The 23,301-nt window shown below is 42.5% G+C and overlaps 1 protein-coding gene across 2 annotated transcripts in view; it reads left to right on the top strand.

Moving 5' to 3' along the window:
- The window catches only part of LOC135550221 (transcription elongation factor SPT6-like), a 48,253-nt gene that overhangs the window by 8,992 nt on the left and 15,960 nt on the right, over positions 1 to 23,301 (top strand). For both annotated transcript variants that reach the window (XM_064980832.1, XM_064980833.1), the window contains exons 9-26: positions 1,340 to 1,453; positions 1,743 to 1,832; positions 2,010 to 2,152; positions 5,312 to 5,463; positions 5,710 to 5,817; positions 7,378 to 7,507; positions 7,618 to 7,768; positions 13,282 to 13,436; positions 13,714 to 13,909; positions 14,257 to 14,402; positions 14,604 to 14,721; positions 15,028 to 15,104; positions 15,260 to 15,395; positions 15,571 to 15,708; positions 16,017 to 16,184; positions 18,514 to 18,641; positions 18,845 to 19,052; positions 22,248 to 22,395. In XM_064980832.1, the coding sequence (XP_064836904.1) occupies positions 1,340 to 1,453; positions 1,743 to 1,832; positions 2,010 to 2,152; positions 5,312 to 5,463; positions 5,710 to 5,817; positions 7,378 to 7,507; positions 7,618 to 7,768; positions 13,282 to 13,436; positions 13,714 to 13,909; positions 14,257 to 14,402; positions 14,604 to 14,721; positions 15,028 to 15,104; positions 15,260 to 15,395; positions 15,571 to 15,708; positions 16,017 to 16,184; positions 18,514 to 18,641; positions 18,845 to 19,052; positions 22,248 to 22,395 (2,506 nt within the window). The remainder of the gene's footprint in view (positions 1 to 1,339; positions 1,454 to 1,742; positions 1,833 to 2,009; positions 2,153 to 5,311; positions 5,464 to 5,709; positions 5,818 to 7,377; positions 7,508 to 7,617; positions 7,769 to 13,281; positions 13,437 to 13,713; positions 13,910 to 14,256; positions 14,403 to 14,603; positions 14,722 to 15,027; positions 15,105 to 15,259; positions 15,396 to 15,570; positions 15,709 to 16,016; positions 16,185 to 18,513; positions 18,642 to 18,844; positions 19,053 to 22,247; positions 22,396 to 23,301) is intronic.

Raw genomic sequence — 23,301 nt, 5'->3', positions numbered from 1 at the left:
ACAGTGATTAGAGGGAAAATAGAGTGCTGAGTACCAGGCAGTTAGCAAGTTTGGTAGGCTACTAATGACAATCAGCAGCATCAGAGCTTGGAGAAGCCTAATTACCTTGACTAAACGGTTATGTGGAATTTTAATACCTTCATGACTTGGGACTGCCGGTGTGGCAGTAATACGGTCACCGCAACAGCCCTAGGTCACACCAATTTCTTTTTGCGGTGTCACGCAATCTTATAAAGTATTTCACAATGCTTTTTAAAATGTAAGCGATCGATTACTGAAATGTCATTCAATAAATGAGTTTCATCTTATATGTTATGATTCCAATATTTTCATGTGCTACATAATCCATTGATTGTCATTTAATTTTGGTTTGACAATTAGTCTGTTGTATTTTACTATTAAAATAGGGTTCCAGAATTATACTAATTTTATTTTTATTTTTTTCAATCAAGATGAATTGGCCTGCATCTTTATGTGCACTAATATCATAGGCAAATTTATTCGAGACCATCTGAGTAACTCAAAACACGTTAGCAAGATATAAAAAATATACTTGAAATATAATACCCAACTGCTAGTAACCATGTATTAATTTAACAGTAAATGTAATGTCCAAAAGAAAGCGTACCCCATTCCTCATCTCAAAGCCGTATCAAATATAATAATTTGTTCTTAACTGACTTGCCTAGTTAAATAAAGGTTAAATAAAAAATATCTAATTTGTAGGCTATAATAGTTGCTATTGAGCTCAAAATTGAGAAATTATACCTAAAGAAAGCTGAGAACATCCTCTATTCAACTGTGACAACAGGATAGTTGTGTTCTCCCCACAATTGGATTTGAAAATATTATACAATCAGAACGCATGTTTTCTCCCGGAGCATTTTGGGGGGGGGTAATCGTGAGGATAATGTACTTTACAGTTTGACTAAATCATGGGTTTAGCCTCCTAAAAAATATGACATTTTTAGTGAGGTGACCCTGTAGAATGTGCAGCTCGCACCGATGCGACTAATTAAAAATGTAACTCACACAGCCAAGTCAAATGTCACATAATGCGACTAAATGGTCGCAGTCTGAAACCCTGGATATATCCATATCAATCATCCTCAATGCTGGTATTACCTACAACCACCACATACCTTACAGACAACACACAAACACCCAACACCCCAATAACTCACTAAATATCCCATTTCATTCTCCTCATCCAATACCTCAGTGCAATTGCACTATCTTCATACACATGAACAGCCCAGCACATTCCTTACTGTCTCGGGCCGGCACCATACTCTTCTTTCTTTGTTAAAAAATGATCAACTGTTTTCTGGGTGTTCAGGAGAGTACAGACTACCTGGACAGAGGGACCACCACAAACCTCAGCAGGAAAGGCCCCAGCACCATCGCTAAGATCAAGGAGGCCCTCAACTTCATGAGGAACCAGCACTTTGAGGTACATCACCCAATTACATTTGCGTGAGTGTGTAGTGGCTAAGGCCCTAAAGGCGTCCACATACAAAGGTTTGGTTTGATCCTAGCAGATCTTGGTTAGGCGACGCAAACGTCTGCTCGCTTATTCCCTTAAAAGACCTTTGCTTGAAAAACAAGCAATATTACTGTTTCTCCCTCTTGATACGCCGTAGCAACAACATAGCCAAAAGTCAGAATTAGTCTGTAAATCAAGCTTTACAGTGGTGTCTGTCTCATGTTCTCACCCACTTTACATTCTTTGTTTTCTCCAGGTTCCGTTCATCGCATTCTACAGGAAGGAGTATGTAGAACCGGAGCTCAACATCAACGACCTGTGGAAGGTCTGGCAATGGGACGAGAAGGTAAAGGATGACCTCATCACAACCTTTGGCATTTAACACCCCACACACTTTTGCGTATACCAGCAGTTGGTCACCTTAGCATAGGTTGTTACAACTGTAATCCAATAGAAAGTAAGTTGTTTCTTATTGACCCACTTCCTGACCCCTGACCTCTACCTCTGACCTCTGGGACCCCAGTGGTGCCAGCTGAAGAGCAGGAAGCAGAACCTGACACGACTGTTCCGGAGGATGCAGTCGCACCAGTATGAACAGATCTCTGCCGACCCTGACAAACCCCTGGCTGATGGCATCAGACCCCTGGACACGGCTGATATGGAGAGGTACGTACAGCCAACCATAGGGTCAGAGGAGGTATGGACTGTGTCTGAAAGGGCATCCTATTCCTTATCTCAGGGGTTGGCAACAGCTGGCCCTTAGGCCAGGTCTCAATTAGAGTCCGACCGATATGAGATTTTCTATTCCTATTTTAGAGTGAAAATATTGACTGATATACAGTACCAGTCAAAAGTTTGGACGTACCTACTCATTCAAGAGTTTTTATTTTTACTATTTTCAACATTGTAGAATATGAAATAACACATATGGAATCATGTAGTAACCAAATATTTTATATTTGAGGTTCTTCGTAGTAGCCACCGTTTGCATTGATGACAGCTTTACACACTCTTGGCATTTTCTCAACCAGCTTCATGAGGAATGCTTTTCCAACCATCTTGAAGGAGTTTCCACATGTGCTGTGTACTTGTTGGCTGCTTTTCCGTCACTCTGCGGTCCAACTCACCCCAAGCCATATCAATTGGGTTGAGGTCGGGTGATTGTGGAGGCCAGGTCATCTGATGCAGCACTCCATCACTCTCCTTGGTCAAATAGCCCTTACACAGTGAAAACATATGATTGATGGAAGTTGATAATTCAATAATAACAGTAGGCAAAAGCAACAAAATGCAGATTGCAGGATTATTCTAAATTGTTAAGCAAACTTTGAATTTGTGTCCTTAAAGGTTAGGAGCATCACATAAAATCTATGGTAGCACCAGAAAGACAATATTATTTCTGTTAAAACTGTTACTCTTGTGAAAGGAGGATGAACAGCATGGGTAGTGGTTAGGGTTTAGGGACATCCCAAGGGTCCCGGATAGCACTAACCCTCAAGTACGCTCACACAGCTAGTTAGTACTCGTACTGGAAATGGGGGTGCCGTAATGTGAAGTTGGACCAGTCCCTGACAAGTAACAATCCATACATTAAAACGTAACTACCAAAAACTACTTTGGAACCTGCTATGTTATTTTTTGTGTCTCTGAAAACATTGGAATGACCACTTGAGGAATTCCCTTTGCAAAGAGCAAATATAACACCAGATTTCGCAGGCTTCTCTAAAGGGCTGTAACATTAACATTACCACAGAGTTGATCGTTTTTAGCATGGCACTTCCTTCACATTTGAGCATAGCATTCATTGTTTGTCACGGCACCCAAAACCCTACCACGTAACAGTATAGGTCCAGTGCGCATTTTTGGCAATTTATTGAGCTGGCATCGTAGAAGCAGTAACAGTTAGGTCGCAGTATTTCACTCTCCTCTGACTGGTGTAGTTGCTTTGGGTGATTGTGTCCAATCTTGCTGTAGCATGCCAAGGCAAGATAGGCTAATGGCCATGAAAAGAGCGCCATCTTCAGCACAAATAATGAAATGCCCCCCCATGAAGAACAGCTTTTTTTTATCCCATTTTTTCGGGGTGGATTATATGCTGATACAAATACATCCAAAAAGGCCAATATTGTCCGATAATATCAGTCGTGCTCTATTCTCAATGTTATCAAGGTATGATATTATTGTTTTTTTCCCCAAATCAAATCTATTTTTGGGTTTAGTTGTGGTCACTTTGCAATATACAAATTATGATAATGTTTTTCCGGCCACCCGACCATTCACGCCGACCCGCGGCTGGATCTAGTTGCCTGCACCTGCCTTATATATAGGGTACTACCTTTAACCAGAATGCGTCTTAACACAGGGCCATAGGAGAACGCTGTGGTACGAGGGGGGTCAGTGTGACCTGTTGACACAGGTCACACTGATATAGTTGATGATTGACAAGCTCTGTCCTGCACATTGTGTAAACGACAGGTGTAAAAGGACCGATAAGGGATATTGTAGAAATAGAAGTTCAGGAATCAGTGCTTTAAAAAAAAAAATAATAATAAGATTGTGTGCTCCAGTGTTGTAATGCACTAGGGGCCAGTTTCCCAGACACACAAAGCCTAGAGAATCTCCCCAAAAAATTCTGTGCCTGGTATTCTGACTTGACATATTAATAACCAGATATTGAAACAGTTCACAAGAATGCATAATAATGCATTGAATATGTTATGTGTATAATCCCATTTCCTTCCGTGCTGCGATGTAGCCTGTAAAGCGAGGAAGATGCATGTTAAAGTTTGGTTGGCACGCGGGCAAATCCTGTTATGTACGCTTTCCATTCATGTATTTTTGTGCGTTTAGTTTGCCTTACAAAGTGCACGTTGTAATGGTATTGAGATCACTATTTCTACAGGAGTATATATTACATACCCCCCTATTAATCCTCGTTATTGATGATGTAAAATGTTACCTCCTGCTGCTTCGGGAGTTTTGGCAAACCAGGTCTGCAGTCTGAAGCTTTTATCCCCCTGGCCAAATCCCAGGGGGAGATAAATGTTACTCCAATCTATTATAGGCTTTTTTCATGGGCTAATTGTTACCTAAAGCTAGTTAGTTGAGTTATATGTTATGGTGTGTCCTGTGTGGCTCAGTCGGTAGAGCATGGCGCTTGCAACGCCAAGCGTCGTGGGTTCGATTCCCGCTGGGGCCACCCATATGTAAAAGTAGTGGCCCCAGCCGACTTGTAAGTCGCTTTGGACAAAAGCGTCTGCTAAATGGGATATATATATATATATTTATGGTGTATTTAATGCCTGTATTTCAACCTGTTAATTGTTGATCCAGTCCGAGGTGAGCCCTGATGGAATTTACTTTAAGCCATGTCATTCCTTTCTTGGCCGGGTTGCGGGCAGTTATTATTAAGGCCTGTTGTGTATTGAGTTTAACCTTGATTTTATTTATTTTCAGTTTACCCCAAGTTTGTTTCCTGTTCTGGCCATTGTCATGTTTATTTTGTTTGTACATTGCTGCACATAGTATACAACAGTTTTGGTGCTTCTTCTCCACTAATGAAAGCCACCCCTGGGCATTGCACTGTGTTAGTTTGTCTGCCTCCTAACTGAAACCTCCACCACTAGGGAGGTTTCCCATACACTTAGTTTGTGTCCAGGAAGCTGGACCCAGATTTCCCGTTACATGGTTGTCAAAGTTCAGAAGTCTCATATCCCCATGTCTTCATAAAAGACATAGGACCAATTTAGTAAAGTCCAGCTAGTGTAACTGTTTCCCTCTCCCCTCCTCTTTTCTCCTTTCCTCACCTCTTCTCCCCTCCTGTAGACTGAAAGACGTCCAGTCCATAGATGAGCTGAGTGATGTGTACAGCCACTTCCTGCTGTACTACGGCAGAGACATCCCCAAGATGCAAAACACACTCAAGGCCGCCAGTAAGAAAAAGACGCTGAGGAAGATCAAGGAGGTTAACGAGGACGGTGGGAAAACATAAATTCTTGGGCTTATTGTTACATTTTCATATTGAAAACTGTTATAGTAAATAACTACATTGTTACCCAGAAATGATTTCATAAGGAGATCGAAACAGCTGCAATGAGGGTGGCATTGTTGCATGGAATGTAAAATAACGGCACCTTTTGAACAACCAGGCTTTGTCTTTATTTTTAAATGTGTTTACCACCCTCCACACTGTGTGACATAATGTCTCTTCCATGTCCATTCAGGTGAGGAGGAAGAGGTGGAGGTGGAGGAGGAGGAAGAGCAGAAGGGGCCAGACCTGAAGCTGGCATCTCGTAGAGACATGTACAGCATCTGTCAGAGCGCAGGGCTCGGTAAATCACCTCTGCTGACCTCTAATATGGTGTCTTTTTATCCCTACTTTATTGGACATATGCTTGACTTCGTCGTGCGTGTGGTGGATGCAAGGGCCTTGACATGTGAAATGTAAACCAGGTATGCGCACATGCAGTGCCTCAAGACATTACTTTTGGCAATCTGTCCTTTTCGTATTCAGCAGAGACTGATGTTTTAAAATTAGGGCTGTCAAAGTTAATGCATTAATAACGCATTAATGCTTTACATTTTGAATGCCTTTTGAACACATACCCTGCACCACGTAGTCTCCAAAGGTCCTTCACAGTGTCCTTACACAACAGCGGGTTCGACAATGCCCTAGCCAAATGGCAAAAAATAGTTGGGCGTTTCAATAACAGCCCACCGAAACAACAACCACTGAGAGATGCTTTGGCCCAACAGAAAACGAACATAACCATGCCAACCACAGCTGACCTGGAGAAACTGCAGAATCTGGGGGCAGTACTGTAGCCCTGCAAGTAATCTTCTTTATCACTCTGTTAGTGAGTGTGAGAGAGACCATGTTCTGTACATTTCCTGCTCAATGGTGTTGCATGCTTTGTGTCATCTCCTTTGGGTGATGGAGAGCTCTGATGACGTTCACAGACCTGGAGAAACGCAAGGAAAGCACCAACCTCACGTGGCTGAAGATCGCCACAGCACCCGACCCAAGGTTTAAGGACTTGAAGTGCCTTCCTAGAGCTAGACCTGGGAGGTGTGTGCTTTGGTCAGCAACTTGCTGAAGGAAGAGAGGCCTGCACAGCAACCTGATAAAGCAACGGAGTCCGAGCCACCAAAGAAGAAAGCTGCCCTCTTGTTCAGTTCTTTTGAGTCTGTGTCCGATGAAGAGGAGGAGTCCTTTGAGAAATGTGTGGAGTGTAGGCACACACCAGGCTGGCCTGCATTGCACGAAGGCTCCTGGCAACGCCTGCCACATCAGTACCTTGTGAGAGGTTGTTTTCACTCTTTGGCCGTATCGTACAGAAGAAGAGAGCAGCTTTTTCATCTGAAAATGTCAGTGGGCTTGTTTGTCTAAGCAACCTAGTCAGTGAAAAGAAATAGGAGGACGACTGAAGTGTATGGTCACAAGTTCAGTGGAATTCATGACATTGTTGGACAGGTTTATGCTATTTGCCAGTGCTTTTTTCTTATAGCCAACCCTCCAATCGGTAACTGGGAGAACAATAATTTGGAATGGCTGACGCTTTAAGTATGTGTGTGTGCGTGCGTGTGTGTGAACTTCATGAACATTTGAGGGAGTAGGCCTGCTGGGAGCATTATTAGTAAGTTACAGGACTTTTGTATTGCTTGTTTATGGTGAAAACATTCTGATACAGAGTATTTGTTGTTTCAGTCCCTACATGCCTATAACGCAATACACTGCTTTTTGTTTTTGCACCAAATTTGAGCAAATAAACTTTTGCGATGAATCGTGATTAATTATTTTAATCATTTGACAGCTGTAGTTAAAATATGAGTGCACTGAGACATGTATAAAGATTGAAGATCCTGTCTTCCTTCCCTTCTCTCTGTCTCAGACGGCCTGGCTAAGAAGTTTGGTCTGACTCCAGAGCAGTTTGGGGAGAATCTGAGAGACAGCTACCAGCGCCACGAGACAGAGCAGTTCCCTGCTGAGCCTGTAGAGCTGGCCAAAGACTACGTCTGCAGGTAACCACACCACACACACATCAGGTAGCTCTGTAGAGCTTGCCAAAGACTGTCTGCAGATAACACACACACTGACCCCCTACCTCTTTTTTCTCTCTCTCTCTCTGTAGCCAGTTTAACAGTCCTGAGGCGGTGTTGGAGGGGACTCGTTATATGGTGGCCATGCAGATTTCCAGGGAGCCTCTGGTCAGACACGTCCTCAGACAGACCTTCCAGGAGAGAGCCAAGATCAATATCAATCCCACCAAGAAAGGAAAGAAGGTACGGGAACCAAGACAATGCACTAACACTAATGTAGAGTTATTTAGGCTATTTGGACTAAATGCGATATCTTATAAATAAATACAATTAAATAAATATCATCCCTATGTATCACCACTCTGCTTTACTGTAGTTTAACAAACTGACAAGATACAAACGTGCTACAATGCTGTGCCAAAATATACCAAATATGAGTGAGACCTGTCTCTAGACGACAGCAAACGTGCAGACAATAAAACTAGGGCTGACCCCAATTAGTGGGCGGCAGGGTAGCCTAGTGATTAGAGCGTTCGACTAGTAACCGAACTGTTACACATCTGTCGTTCTGCCCCTGAACAAGGCAGTTAACCCACTGTTCCTAGACCATCATTGAAAATAAGAATTTGTCCTTAACTGACTTGCCTAGTTAAATAAAGAAAAAAGAAAATAGTCAACTGGTCGATTGTTTGGTCGCTAGGCTGTTGGTTGACCGAGATCGTTTTAATCGAGCAGTAACAAATATATATACACTGCCGTTCAAAAGTTTGGGTTCACTTAGAAATGTCCTTGTTTTTGAAAGGAAAGCGCATTTTTTATCCATTAAAATAACATCAAATTGATCAGAAATACAGTATTGACATTGTTAATGTTGTAAATGACTATTGTAGCTGGAAACGGCTGATTTTTAATGGAATATCTGCATAGGCGTACAGAGGCCCATTATCAGCAACCATCTCTCCTGTGTTCCAATGGCACGTTGTGTTAGCTAATCAAAGTTTATAGAAGTGAATCGCAAATTCCAAACCGTTGGACAGCAACATAATACACTAAGGCACTGATCATTGGGAACGAGACTGCTAAGGCTTCATCCATAAGTTAAGTAGGTAGTTTAGCCTACAAAACTAAAACATTCCAGATGTTCAAATCAAAAGGCCTGATCTAAAATTACATCAATATTGTAGCCACATCTCAAGTCCCCGGTGGTGACACATTCAGAACTTAAAAGATGATTTAGTATTTATACTGAACAAAAATATAAACACGACATGATTAAAATTTCAACTATTTTACTGAGTTACAGTTCATATTAAGAAAATCTGTCAGTTGAAATAAATTCATTAGGCCCTAATCTATGGATTTCACATGACTGGGCAGGGGCAAAGCCATGGGTCGGCCTGGGAGGGCATAGGCCCATCCACTTGGGAGCCAGGCCCAGCCAATCAGACCGAGTTTTTCCCCACAAATTGGCTTTATTACAGTCAGCAATATTTAATCAGCTGTCCGGTTGGCTGGTCTCAGACGTTCCCACAGGTGAAGAAGCAGGTTGTGGAGGTCCTGGGCTGGTGTGGTTAAACGTGGTCTGCGATTGTGAGGCCGATTGGAAGTACTGCTAAATTCTCTAAAACGACGTTGGGAGGTGGCTTATGGTAGATAAAAAAACATTAAATTATCTGGTAGCAGCTCTGGTGGACATTCCTGCAGTCGGCATGCCAATGTCATGCTCCTTTGTGTTCTGTGACAAAACTGCACATTTTAAAGTGACCTTTTAGTGTCCCCAACACAAGGTGCACCTGTGTGATGATGTTAATCAGCTTCTTGATATGCCACACCTGTCATGTGGATGGATTATCTTGTCAAAGGAGAAATGCTCACTAACAGGGATGTAAACAACTTTGTACACAATTTGAGAGAAATAAGCTTTTTGTGCATATTTTCTGTGATCTTTTATTTCAGCTCATAAAACATGCGACCAACACTTTAAATGTTGCGTTTATTTTTGTTCAATATACTTTAAAAACTCTGACGAAGGCCAAGAGAAAAATAAACACTTAAGTCAGAAAACAAAAATATAAAAATACTTCTGTTTTCAATGATGTAGCTGACGATGCGGTACTCGTGGTCATTTTATGGAGAACAAAAACTACTTGCCTACATTTGAACACCAGGACAGAAGCTTCAGACACCTTCCCAATTAAGTAGCCTAGTTTTGTTTGTCTACTTGAAGAGAACTCGGGTCTATTACTCGCAGCCCACATCTTCCAATGCATTGTGGAAAAGTGTGCATCAAATTCTACTAGGCGAAGAGCTGAAATGAGTAACATCCTGGCATATAAACCATACCCGATTTAGAAATTTTGCATGCTTTTGCGTACTGAGATTACGTGATTGCATTGTTTCCTTTTTTTTTCGGAAGCGCATCCCAATATCTAATTGTTCAGCTATTGTCAAAGCTGAAATTAGAATGACATCCGGTAATTTAAAGTATACTTGATTTTCGAAATGTCGCATACTTGATTTAAAAATATTTTTTTTGCATACTCAAACGGCCTACTATTTAGAACCCAAGTGTGGGCGTTCAGACACGACCACTGTCAACGTTTTTAATATCTATGTTTGACGTACAGCTACATTGCGTCATTCCCTGGGTTGTTCTGAACAGAATGAGCCTATGTTTGTCGTACTGTGAATATAATTTGCCGCAGAACATGTATCTCAATGCACTCATGACTCCATTCTATGCGCACCCAATTTATGATCTGCTTCACTGAATTCCCTGGTAAAAGCCTAACACTTGAACATGGTATTTTCTAAATATGTTAGTCATGTTGGCAATAGAACAAGCTTTCAAATGATGCCCACCTGACCCAGATTGTGATTTTAAAATTGGCTGTTTTCTTGATTGCTTAAACATAAACAGCAATTGTGTGATGGTGGGGATACAGGGCTGTGTTCATAACAACTACAAGTGTGCTTTCTCTAGTTCTTCAATGACCCAGCTAGTAGAGCTCAAAAAAGCACCTTTATAATGGAAGTCATGAAAGTGCATTGGAATAACTTGAACTGAGAGGTGTGTGGCCACTTGGAGACACCAGTTAGACCTCTCACTCAAACCCTTGTAATTTTGTCTTTCGTTGCACCTACCCCAGCTTTTCTATTAATATTCTTATCAATGTATCCAGAGTGTTTTCAGATTTCGCTATCAAACAAATGTGGCGAAAAGTACAGTAAATGTAAAATACTGTACAGTGCCTTCAGAAAGTATTCACACACCTTGACTTATTCCACATTTTATTGTTACAGCCTGAATTCAAAATGGATTAAATAAAAAAAATTGTCACCCATCTACGCACAATACCACATAATGGCAGTGAAAAAATTTGGGTAAATGTTTTCACATTTATAGAAAATTAAATGCAGAAATATCTCATTAACATAAGTATTCACACCCCTCACTCAATCCTTTGTAGACTGACTTTCTGGGTAAGTCTCTAAAAGCTTTCCATACCTGGATTGTGCAACATTTGCCCATTTAAAAAAATATATATATTTTCAAAATTCTTCAAGCTCTGTCAAATTGGTTGTTGATCATTGCTAGACAACCATTTTCAGGTCTTGCAGTAGATTTTCAAACAGATTTAAGTCAAAACTGTAACTCGGCCACTCAGGAACATTCACTGGCTTCTTGGTAAGAAACTCCAGTGTATATTTGTGTTTAATAGTCACATTTGCAGGGTTGCCGGTGTGATTGCAGGGTACAGTGGAAATCTTGCAGGACTAAGTGAAGTAAAATAGGTAGCTAACTCGTGGTGGATATTCAGCAGCCTGATGGTCTGAGGGTAGAAACTATTGGCCAGTCTTTCATTTTTTTGTCATGGTGCCCTTGTACTGTCTCTGTCATTGAAGCGGGGAGAACAGGGCATGGCATGGCATGGCTTGGCCTTCCTGCGACACCTGGTGTTGTAGGGTAGGGGTCCTGTAGGGCAGGCAGTGTGCACCCAATGGTGCGTTCGGCTGCACGTATCACCCTCTGAAGAGTCTTGCGGTCCGTGGCAGTGGAGTTGCCGTACCAAACTGTGATGCAGGCCAAAAATATGCTCTTGATGGTGCTCCTGTAGAACACTGTGAGGGCCCTCGGGACTGGCCAAATTTCTTCAGCATCCTGAGGTTGAGGAGCGGCTGTTGTGCCTTCTTCACTACGGTGTCTGTGTGGTTAGACCATTTCAGCTTCACTGAGATGTGTACGATTTGGAATTGGGAGTTAATGATCGTCCCCACTGCGGCCCCCATTGATGAGGATGGGGGGGTGTGCAGCCTGGTTCCTCCTGAAGTCCACAATCAGCTCCTTTGTTTTGCTCACATTGAGGGAGAGTTTACCTGTCACCACGCCATCAGAGGGCCTACGTCCTCCCTGTAGGCTGTCTCGTTGTTGGTAATCAGACTGTCGTGTCATCAACCAACTTAAGGATAGTTTAAACTGTGTAAGACCATCCAGTCGTGGGTATACAGGCAATACAGGAGGGGGCTGAGGACGCATCTTTGTGGGCCCCCATGTTGAGAATCAGTGTCGAGGAGGTACTGTTGCCTACCTTGACCACCTGGGAGCGGCCCATCAGGAAGCCCAGGACCCAGTTGCATAGGGAAGGAGTTCAGAGCTGTGAGCTTTGTAATGAGCATATAGGGCAATATGGTATCGATGAACATCATCCTCACACATACATTCCCTTTGTCCAGGTGGGTAAAGCCTAGATCACATTAGTGTCATAGCATTTTGGTATACCAGAAGTACATTTATTTCCAAAGGAACGCTGCGTTTGCCTTGCAGCGCGTTCTGTGGTGCATACGTTGGATTTATTAAACATATACATCAAACTGTATGCATAGACGGCTTCACATCATTTTTTCTTATGCTGGGTATCATTCACACGTGTTATTATATAATTCACAAGTGATAAACTAATATTGTCACCCATCAGACTATTCTTGATTGAATCTTGTCTTTACATATACTAATAATATATGCAACATTTTGTTTTGATTTAAAATGGACCGTTATCATGCACCTGTATTGAAGTAGGGGCAGCGGGAAAAAATACATGTCATCTATGCACTTAAATAGCAAATGGAGGACGCTTTTCCCCATGTTTTTATTTATTTTATTTTTTTACCTTTATTTTACTAGGCAATTCAGTTAAGAACAAATTCTTATTTTCAATGACGGCCTAGGAACAGTGAGTTAACTACCTGTTCAGGGGCAGAATGACAGATTTGTACCTTGTCAGCTTGGGGATTCGAACTCGCAACCTTTCGGTTACTAGTCCAACGCTCTAAACACTAGGCTACCCTGCCGCCCAATGGTCTATTTTCATGCCAGCCAGGTATGCTATACTCCTGTTGTAAATACAAGCAATGTGCTTAATATTACGAATGTTGAGAAATAAATATAGTAGTCCTATAGATAGCTGATAAGATCCTCCTCTATTTAGTAGAGGCCATCACCCTGTTTTCTCCCACAATTGCATAACCTTTAGAAATGTAGCCGCATCAGAGCTTGGAGAAGCCTAATTTCCCGGACCGATGCGTATTGGTGAATCGTTACATCCCTAATGGTTATACATATACGTTTTCATATTTCTTCTTTAAGAAACTTTTAAATGAATTCCTTTCCATCTAGGTTAATTCCCACCAGTATAAAGGGTTAAGACATTATCCTCTTTGTACCATGCCGTGTTAATTGACCTCCGGTTTGTTATTAGGATATGGATGAGGCCCATTTTGGCTACTCCTTCAAGTACCTGAAAAACAAGCCAGTGAAGGAGCTGAACGGAGAACAGTTTTTAAAGATGTGCCAGGCTGAGGAGGAGGGACTTCTCACCATTGACATCTGCATCGACCTCCTAGGGGTCAAAGGGTAAGGGGAGAGGCATTGGCCTCCATTGAGGTCAAAGGTGAAGACATTCGACCTCATAGGGGTTAAAGGGTATGGGGAAGACAACCTTTAAGTTACCCCTTGTTTCCTGGAATGGTCAATTGTGTAAAATATCTATTTTGTCTATTCTGCTGGTTTGTTCAGAACAAAGCTAAAGGCTTCTGCTCTCTTATTTCCAACTGCTCAAACCTTCTCCACGGATTATTTAATTTTGGTTCATAATAATTTCTCTCCCCCTCTCTTCCCATCTCCCCCCCAGGTTTGCAGGTGACCAGACGTACTTTGATGAGATCAAGCAATTCTATTACAGAGATGAGTTCAGCCACCAGGTGCAGGAGTGGAACAGACAGAGGACCCTGGCCATCGAACGCTCCCTCACACAGTTCCTCTACCCTCAGATGGCCAAGGAACTCAAGAACAAACTCATCGCAGAGGCCAAGGACAACATCATCAAGGTATATATTCGATAGTGTTACAGCACACCTAGCTACATCCAGGACTCAGTATCATGAATTCCATATACTGTTGAATACTTCAAGAGTTGCCGTAACTTGATCATTGGAGATTTTTTTTAACTTTTTAATGACATTGTGAATTTCAATTTAGAATTGCCGATGTTCCAGCACATGTTGTGAATAAACATCCATTTCAAGCTTTAGTGTGCATTTGGTCACAGTGGTGTATTATTCCTCTTCCGGTTCACCTTTGACCCTAGTCGTGTTGCAGGAGGCGGTATAACTGGCTGAAGGAGTAGCGGTGTGGTGTAGGTTTGTATACAATGTGATATTGTGTGTATGTCCAGTCGTGTTGCAGGAGGCTGTATAACTGGCTGAAGGTGGCTCCCTACAGACCAGACCAGCAGCAGGCGGAGGAGGATGATGATGATCTGATGGATGAGAGTCAAGGAAAAGGCATCAGAGTCCTGGGAGTGGCCTTTGCAGACAGCAGGTACGTGTGTGTGTGTGTGTGTGTGTGTGTGTGTGTGTGTGTGTGTGTGTGTGTGTGTGTGTGTGTGTGTGTGTGTGTGTGTGTGTTTGCACAAAAGGGAAGGCGGTGTGTGGGCGTGTTTTGTTTGTTTGTGGTATCCTCCAACTTATTGTATACCATATGCATTAATAATAACTGAAAGTTGTAACTCTGTTACCATAGAGACACGCCAGTGTTCTGTTCTCTGATCAACGGAGAGGGAGAGGTGGTGGACTTCCTCCGTCTGCCTTACTTCCTGAAGAGGAGGAATGCATGGAAGGAGGACGAGAGGGACAAAAAGGTACAACCTATCCTCTCCTCTGCCCACCTGTCATGCCATCTTATCATTTAGCCATGCATTCATAGGAAACATCACTTCGTCAGTGTAGTTGTATCAAAGATAGTTCACCAAAAGTCAAGAAATCACTTTGGAAGCGTCATATATTGCAGTACACGCTTTGGGTTTGTTTAATCAGCTGCTGTGACCAACCTGTTAATCCTTAGATTTTGTCTCGTTTTATTTTGTTCTACTCAGTCTTTTATATCATAATTTCATTAATATGATTATTATCATGGAGCATAATATTGTAGTGTTTTGTCTCCTCAGCTCCAGGACATTGAGAACCTAAAGAAGTTCTTGATCAGTAAGAAACCTCATGTGGTGGCTGTTGCCGGGGAGAATAGGTGAGCCTTCTCCAACTACTGACCACATTTGAGAAGAAAAACCTTTCTCTGTTTGTGCAGAGAGCACTTAAGAGTTGGTTCTCGTTGGTTTATTTTACGATACCTACGGTAAAGGGCTTTTTTGGCGTGCGTGTTTGTTGCGTGTGTGTGTGTAGAGATGCCCACATGATAATGGAGGACATTAAGAGGACAGTGAGTGAGTTGGAGCAGGAGTCTTCTCTGCCTGCTGTGGGAGTGGAGCTGGTGGACAACGAACTGGCCATGCTTTACATGAACAGCACGAAGTCTCAGGTACACACACTCCGTATACGTGGGCGCACACACACACAGTCCACATGAACTGCAAGAAATCAACAAGTCTGCTTTGACACAGCATGAATGCATAGCTACACAATACACACACATCTGATGACACATATCTAACCATACTCATGACTCTTCCCTCCCCTATTCTCTCTCGCTCCAGACTGACTTCAGGGACTACCCTCCGCTGCTGCGCCAGGCCGTGTCCGTAGCCAGGAAGATTCAGGATCCCATGGTGGAGTACGCGCAGGTCTGCAGCACAGACGAAGACATCCTCTGCCTCAAACTACACCCTCTTCAGGTGAGACACTGAGTGTGTGATCTGTCCTCAGGACCCATATTCATAATGCCTCGGAGTGGAAGTGCTGATATAGCAATCTTAAATGTTGTTTAATTTAGATCATAATGACTAAGATTATATGGACAGGGGGGACCCAATCCTCGATCTGCTTGAAAATTGTCAGAGAAAGGTCATCGATACTCAGTGGCCTTTGCGGTATGTTGATTTTATGGTACCCTTTCTTTCTCCTCTCTCCCCTCCCCACCTCTCTCCCTCTCTCCCCACCGTCTCCCCTCCCTCCCCACCGTCTCCCCTCCCTACCCTCTCAGGAGCATGTAGTAAAGGAGGACCTGCTGAATGCTCTGTACTGTGAGTTTATAAACCGGGTCAACGAGGTGGGGGTGGATGTGAACAGGGCCATATCTCACCCCTACACACAGAGCCTGGTTCAGTTCGTCTGTGGCCTCGGACAAAGGAAGGGATCGCACCTGCTCAAGGTCCGTCTTTGTCTCTCGCTCTCTGTGTCTGCCTGCCTGCAGGTGTTGAGTCAGAGCCGTGTTCAGTATGTCTGTGCTTGCTCCATGTCTGTACACGGTCTGTATTGTGTCTCGCCCTCTCAGAAGCGAGTCCTGTGTCATGCTAATGTGTACCGTGGGGCAAAAAAGTATTTAGTCAGCCACCAATTGTGCAAGTTATCCCACTTAAAAAGGTGAGAGAGGCCTGTAATTTTCATCATAGGTACACTTCAACTATGACAGACAAAATGAAGAAGAAAAAATCCAGAAAATCAAATTGTAGGATTTTTAATGAATTTATTTGCAAATTATGGTGGAAAATAAGTATTTGGTCAACAACAAAAGTTTATCTCAATACTTTGTCATTGCCAACAAAAGGTATATAACAGAGGTCAAACGTTTTTACAAGTCTTTACAAGGTTTTCACACACTGTTGCTGGTATTTTGGCCCATTCCTCCATGCTTTGTTTTGGGGCTGTTGCTGGGCAACACGGACTTTCAACTCTCTCCAAAGATTTTCTATGGGGTTGAGATCTGTAGACTGGCTAGGCCACTCCAGGACCTTGAAATGCTTCTTACGAAGCCACTCCTTTGTTGCCCGGGCAGTGTGTTTGGGATCATTGTCATGCTGAAAGACCCAGCCACGTTTCATCTTCAATGCCCTTGCTGATGGAAGGAGGTTTTCACTCAAAATCTCACAATTTTTTTATTTATGTTTTATTTAACCTTTATTTAACCAGGTAGGCAAGTTCTCATTTACAATTACGACCTGGCCAAGATAAAGCAGTTTGACACATACAACGACACAGAGTTACACATGGAGTAAAACAAACATACAGTCAATAATACAGTATAAATAAGTCTATATACGATGTGAGCAAGGGAGGTAAAGGCAAAAAAAGGCCATGGAATGGTATATTTGCAATGGAAGAATGTGCAAAGTAGAAATAAAAAATAATGGGGTGCAAAGGAGCAAAATAAATAAATACAGTATGGGAAGAGGTAGTTGTTTGGGCTAAATTATCGGTGGACTATGTACAGGTGCAGTAATCTGTGAGCTGCTCTGACAGTTGGTGCTTAAAGCTAGTGAGGGTGTTTCCAGTTTCAGAGATTTTTGTAGTTCGTTCCAGTCATTGGCAGCAGAGAACTGGAAGGAGAGGCGGCCAAAGAAAAAATTGGTTTTGGGGGTGACCAGAGAGATATACCTGATACATGGCCCCATTCAATCTTTCCTTTACACGGATCAGTCGTCCTGGTCCCTTTGCAGAAAAACAGCCCCAAAGCATGATGTTTCCACCCCCATGCTTCACAGTAGGTATGGTGTTCTTTGCATGCAACTCAGCATTCTTTGTCCTCCAAACACGACGAGTTGAGTTTTTACCAAAAAGTTATATTTTGGTTTCATCTGACCATGTGACATTCTCCCAATCTTCTTCTGGATCATCCAAATGCTCTCTAGCAAACTTCAGACGGGCCTGGACATGTACTGGCTTAAGCAGGGGGACACGTCTGGCACTGCAGGATTTGAGTCCCTGGCGGCGTAGTGTGTTACTGATGGTAGGCTTTGTTACTTTGGTCCCAGCTCACTGCAGGTCATTCACTAGGTCCCCCGTGTGGTTCTGGGATTTTTGCTCATTCTTCTTGTGATCATTTTGACCCCACGGGGTGAGATCTTGCGTGGAGCCCCAGATCGAGTGAGATTATCAGTGGTCTTGTGTGTCTTCCATTTCCTAATAATTGCTCCCACCGTTGATTTCTTCAAACCAAGCTGCTTACCTATTGCAGATTTAGTCTTCCCAGCCTGGTGCAGATCTACAATTTTGTTTCTGGTGTCCTTTGACAGCTAGCTCTTTGGTCTTGGCCATAGTGGAGTTTGGAGTGTGACTGGTTGAGGTTGTGGACAGGTGTCTTTTATACTGATAACAAGTTCAAACAGGTGTCATTAATACAGGTGAAGAGTGGAGGACAGAGGAGCCTCTTAAAGAAGAAGTTACAGGTCTGTGAGAGCCAGAAATCTTGCTTGTTTGTAGGTGACCAAATACTTATTTTCCACCATTATTTGCAAATAAATTCATTAAAAATCCTACAATGTGATTTTCTGGATTTTTTTTCTCATTTTGTCTGTCATAGTTGAAGTGTACCTATGATGAAAATTACAGGCCTCTCTCATCTTTTTAAGTGGGAGAACTTGCACAATTGGTGGCTGACTAAATACTTTTTTGCCCCACTGTATGTAGTCCTTTGTCCTTTTGTAAAGGAGCAACATTAGACATTTTTACAGTATTAGTATACCAGCGATGTCTCTCCCCAGATCCTAAAACAGAACAACACTCGTTTGGAGAACAGGACTCAGCTGGTCACCATGTGTCACATGGGCCCCAAGGTCTTCATCAACTGTGCTGGCTTCATCAAGATAGACACCGCCTCGCTCGGAGACAGGTACGTGTGTGTGTGTCTCTCTGTTTGTGAAGGGCAACAAGTTATATTTGGAGAGTTTTTTTTTCTACCTAGAATGTTCTTCCCCCACTGCGTATTCCTATGGAAAAATATGTTTTACATTTTTATGTCCAATAATTGACAGTTGTTTTGTATGCTCTTGGTATGATGTTGGTTCTAATTCGATCCCTTTTCCCCTTCTGCAGTACGGACTCATACATTGAGGTTCTGGACGGCTCCAGGGTGCACCCGGAGACTTATGAGTGGGCCAGAAAGATGGCGGTGGACGCTCTGGAATACGACGAGTCCGCGGAGGACGCCAACCCGGCCGGTGCGCTAGAGGAAATCCTGGAAAACCCGGAGCGACTTAAAGACCTGGATCTTGATGCCTTCGCTGAGGAGCTGGAGAGACAGGTATGGACAGAAAGGTGTGTTGGGGGGGGAGTTTGTGTGTGTTCCTGTCTTATATGTTGTACTTAAATTCCCTGAGAACTTTATTCTCTCCACATATTCCTTTTCAATGACCTCACCTGTCCAATCCTTGCTGGGTTATGTTTATAAGAACATCATGCCATGTCCCCTCACCTTGTCCTCTCCCCTGCAAGGTTACAAACATTGTATGTATGATATATTCTCCTTGTTATCCATCTTACCTCTGTTCTCTCCTGTAGGGTTATGGTAACAAGGGCATCACACTGTATGATATACACTCCCCTACATATTTACTTGGGACAGTGAAGTTGAAACGTTTCATTTGGCCCTATCCTCCGGCATTTTGGATTTGTGATCAAATGTTTTATTTGAGGCGACAGTACAGAATGTATTTTTTTTTAGGGCATACATGTATATCTGTTCTACCATTTACAAATGAAAGTGAATGATGTAGCTAGTCCCCCGCATTTTGAAGGTGTCATAAGTATTTGTTTAATTCACGTATGTTAAAGTAGTCGAAAGTGCGGTCTAAGGCACTGCATCGCAGTGCTTGAGGCATCACTACAAATCCGGGTTTGATCCCGGGCTGTGTCGCAGCCGGCTGTGCCCGGGAAACCCATGCGGCGATGCACAATTGGCCCAGGGTTGTTCGGGTTACGGGAGGGTTTGGCCGGTCGAGATGTCCTTGGCCCATCGCGCACTAGTAACTGCTGTGGCAGGCCGGGCGCATGCACGCTGACACGGTCGCCAGTTTTACGGTGTTTCTTCCCACACATTGATGCGGCTGGCTTCCAAGGAGCAGTGCAGCTTGGCAGGGTCGCGTATTTAGAGGACGCGTGGCTCTTGACCTTTGACTCACCCGAGTCCGTACGGGAGTTGCAGCGATGGGACAAGACTGTAACTAACAATTGGATATCACGAAATTGAGGAGAAAAAGGGGTAAAAAGTGCACAAAATTATACAAACATTTAAGTTGTCAAGTTTAGTATTTGGTCCCATATTACTAGCCCGAAGTGACTACATCAAGCTTGTGACTCTACAAACTTGTTGGATGCATTTGCAGTTTGTTTTGGTTGTGTTTCAGATTATGTTGTGCCCAATAGAAATTAATGGTAAATAATGTGTCAAAGGCTAGGTAGGAGAAAACTGAGGATGGATGAACAACATTATAGTTACTCCACAATACTAACCTAAATGACATAGTGAAAAGAAGGAAGCCTGTATAGAATATAAATATTCCAAAACATGCATCCTGTTTGCGATAAGTCACTAAAGTAATACTGCTACAAATGTGGCAAAGAAATGAACAAATTCACCTTTCAGCAGGACAATAACCTAAGTCATAAGGCCAAATATACACTCAAGTTGCTTACCAAGACGACATTCTGAATGGCCTAGTTACAGTTTTGACTTAAATCGTCTTGACAAGCCTTGAAAATGGCTGTCTATCCAATCAACATGACATAGTTTGAATAATTTTTAAAAGAGTAATGTGCAAATATTGCACAATCCAGGTGTGTAAAGATCTTAGAAACTTATAACTTCTTATTTACCAACTTTGATGTAGTCATTTGCGTGCTAGGAAGATGGAACCAAATACTAAAACTTTGGACTAAGAATCTTTAGGGGTGTCAATATTGTTGACCCAACCTTTCAAAGGTTGGAAAAGCTACACCTCACCTTAGCGGAGGTACAATTTACAGCTCCACCACTTTAATTAGCCAAAAGAAGCCTCAGTTTTGTGTCTCCCCCTGTTTATTTTTCTCCATGTAGTTTTGTTCCGTTTTACACCCTATCCTAAGTCTGTGTGTTTATTTCCTTTAGTGTCTTTTCTGACTCCAATCTAGTGGGTTCTAAAACCCCCCTCCCTGTTGCTTTTCTAACTATAAGTATATCTATCAGAACCTCGTTTTAAAACCTTTGGTTTGTTTTGTCGGAGTATCTTTGTTAGTCACTGTGAACGACGACATTTTGAGATTGTCTTTTGGGAACGTAAAACTGTCAAAATAAATACATAGGGTAGTGTATGTTATTCTCTTATGTAGGGTTATGGTAACAAGCTCTATATCACTGTATGAGATGTATATGTGGGCTGGGAATTGACAGGAACCTCACGATACAATATTATCACGTAATTTAAGGGCCGTAATGTATTGTAGGGTGTCCATCCACTCTGTCCAGAGTGGGTGAAAACAGGCTTTGGTGGTGATAATTTCCCTTCCATATGTTATAAAATACATTTTACCAAGACAAATATGATTATTCATGTTCTGAATTGTCAGTGGGGTCTCTCTAACATATCATTAGTATTACACCCAAAAAGTCGGATTTCGTAACCTCATAAATCCAATAAAAGCACAGAGCTCTGTTGACATAGCAATGCAGGTTTCTTGTGCTGTCTTCAAAGTTGTTTCCGCGAGTCACAAAAAGCTAAATTAGCATGACACGAGCTGAATTAAATGTGAAAGCTTACGGTACACTCAGTGCACTGTTGACATTTCATAGAGATTCACTTGATTTTGTGTAAAATCTGAAGAAAATTGAAAAAGATCAGTAAATTTCAAATTAATATGATAAGCGTATCCTAAAATATGAAAATACTACGTCATGTCTCAATCGATATTCATCTTACCTCTATATATTTTTTATGTCCTGCAGATTTGAGAAGAAAGATGACGAGTTCAACGGGAAAGTGAGCCTGTCAGGTAGCCAGTAGCCTTAATTTTTGCACGGAATCCAGCCTCGCTTACGCGATGTCATTTCTCTGTTTTTCTACCACTTTTTTTCTCTGGCCTCAATTGATTTAGTCACCCTAATTCTGGACATCCTACAAGGATAAAAACTGATACATTTCAAGCAGATTATGATAGAGACAAGAGGTTTTCTTAGATGATTATCTACACAATTAGAGAAAAGTTTTGATCCGTCATGGAAATAAAAGTACTGGAAACAAATTGAGTTTGGTGCAGGTACAGCCGACTAGCGCAAAAATAATATTGTGATATTGTCCAAAATAATATTGCGATATATCACCAACAATTATATCCCGATATGTAACTGTATTTATTTTTCCACTCATCACTAATGATATATGTTATTCTCCTCTGTACGGTTATGGTAACAAGCTCTATATCGCTGTTCGACATATATTAACCTTGATTCTCCCTTTCCCTGTAGGGTTACGGTAACAAGGGCATAACGCTGTATGATATCCGTGCTGAGTTGAGCTGCAGGTATAAGGACCTGAGAGTTCCCTACAGAGCTCCTAACACCGAGGAGGTGTTTAACCTGCTCACCAAGGAGACACCTGAGACCTTCTACATAGGTAACACACACATCTTCTACATAGGTAACACACACATAAACTCAGCAAAAAAATAATGACCCTGTCTTTCAAAGATAATTTGTAAAAATCCAAGTAACTTCACAGATCTTCATTGTAAAGGGTTTTAACACTGTTTCCCATTCTTGTTCAGTGAACCATAAACAATGAATGAACATGCACCTGTTCGTTAAGATGCTAACAGCTTACAGACGGTAGGCAATTAAGGTCACAGTTACAAAATCTTAGGACGCTAAAGAGGCCTTTCTACTGACTCTGAAAACACCAAAAGAAAGATGCCCAGGGTCCCTGCTCATCTGCGTGAACGTGCCTTAGGCATGCTGCAAGGAGGCATGAGGACTGCAGATGTTGCCAGGGCAATAAATTGCAATGTCCGTACTGTGAGATGCCTAAGACAGCGCTACAGGGAGACAGGACGGACAGCTGATCGTCCTCGCAGTGGCAGACCACATGTAACAACACCTGCACAGGATCAGTACATCTGAACATCACACCTGCGGGACAGATACATGATGGCAACTGCCCGAGTTACACCAGGAACGCACAATCCCTCAAAAAGTGCTCAGACTGTGCGCAATAGGCTGGACTGAAGGCTTGTAGGCCTGTTGTAAGGCAGGTCCTCACCAGACATCACTGGCAACAACGTCGCCTATGGGCACAAATCCACCATCGCTGGACCAGACAGGACCGGCAAAAGTGTTCTTTACTGACGAGTTGCAGTTTTGTCTCACCAGTGGGGATGGTCATATTCACATTTATCGTTGAAGGGAATGAGCGTTACACCGAGGCCTGTACTCTGGAGCGGGATTGATTTGGAGGTGGAGGGTTCGTCATGATCTGGGGCGGTGTGTCACAGCATCATCGGACTGAGCTTGTTGTCATTCCAGG

Source organism: Oncorhynchus masou, chromosome 12, assembly GCF_036934945.1.
Source record: "Oncorhynchus masou masou isolate Uvic2021 chromosome 12, UVic_Omas_1.1, whole genome shotgun sequence".
Lineage (NCBI taxonomy): Eukaryota > Metazoa > Chordata > Actinopteri > Salmoniformes > Salmonidae > Oncorhynchus > Oncorhynchus masou.
The sequence above is the reverse complement of the archived record's forward strand: the minus strand, read 5'-3'. Positions and strand labels throughout refer to the sequence as shown.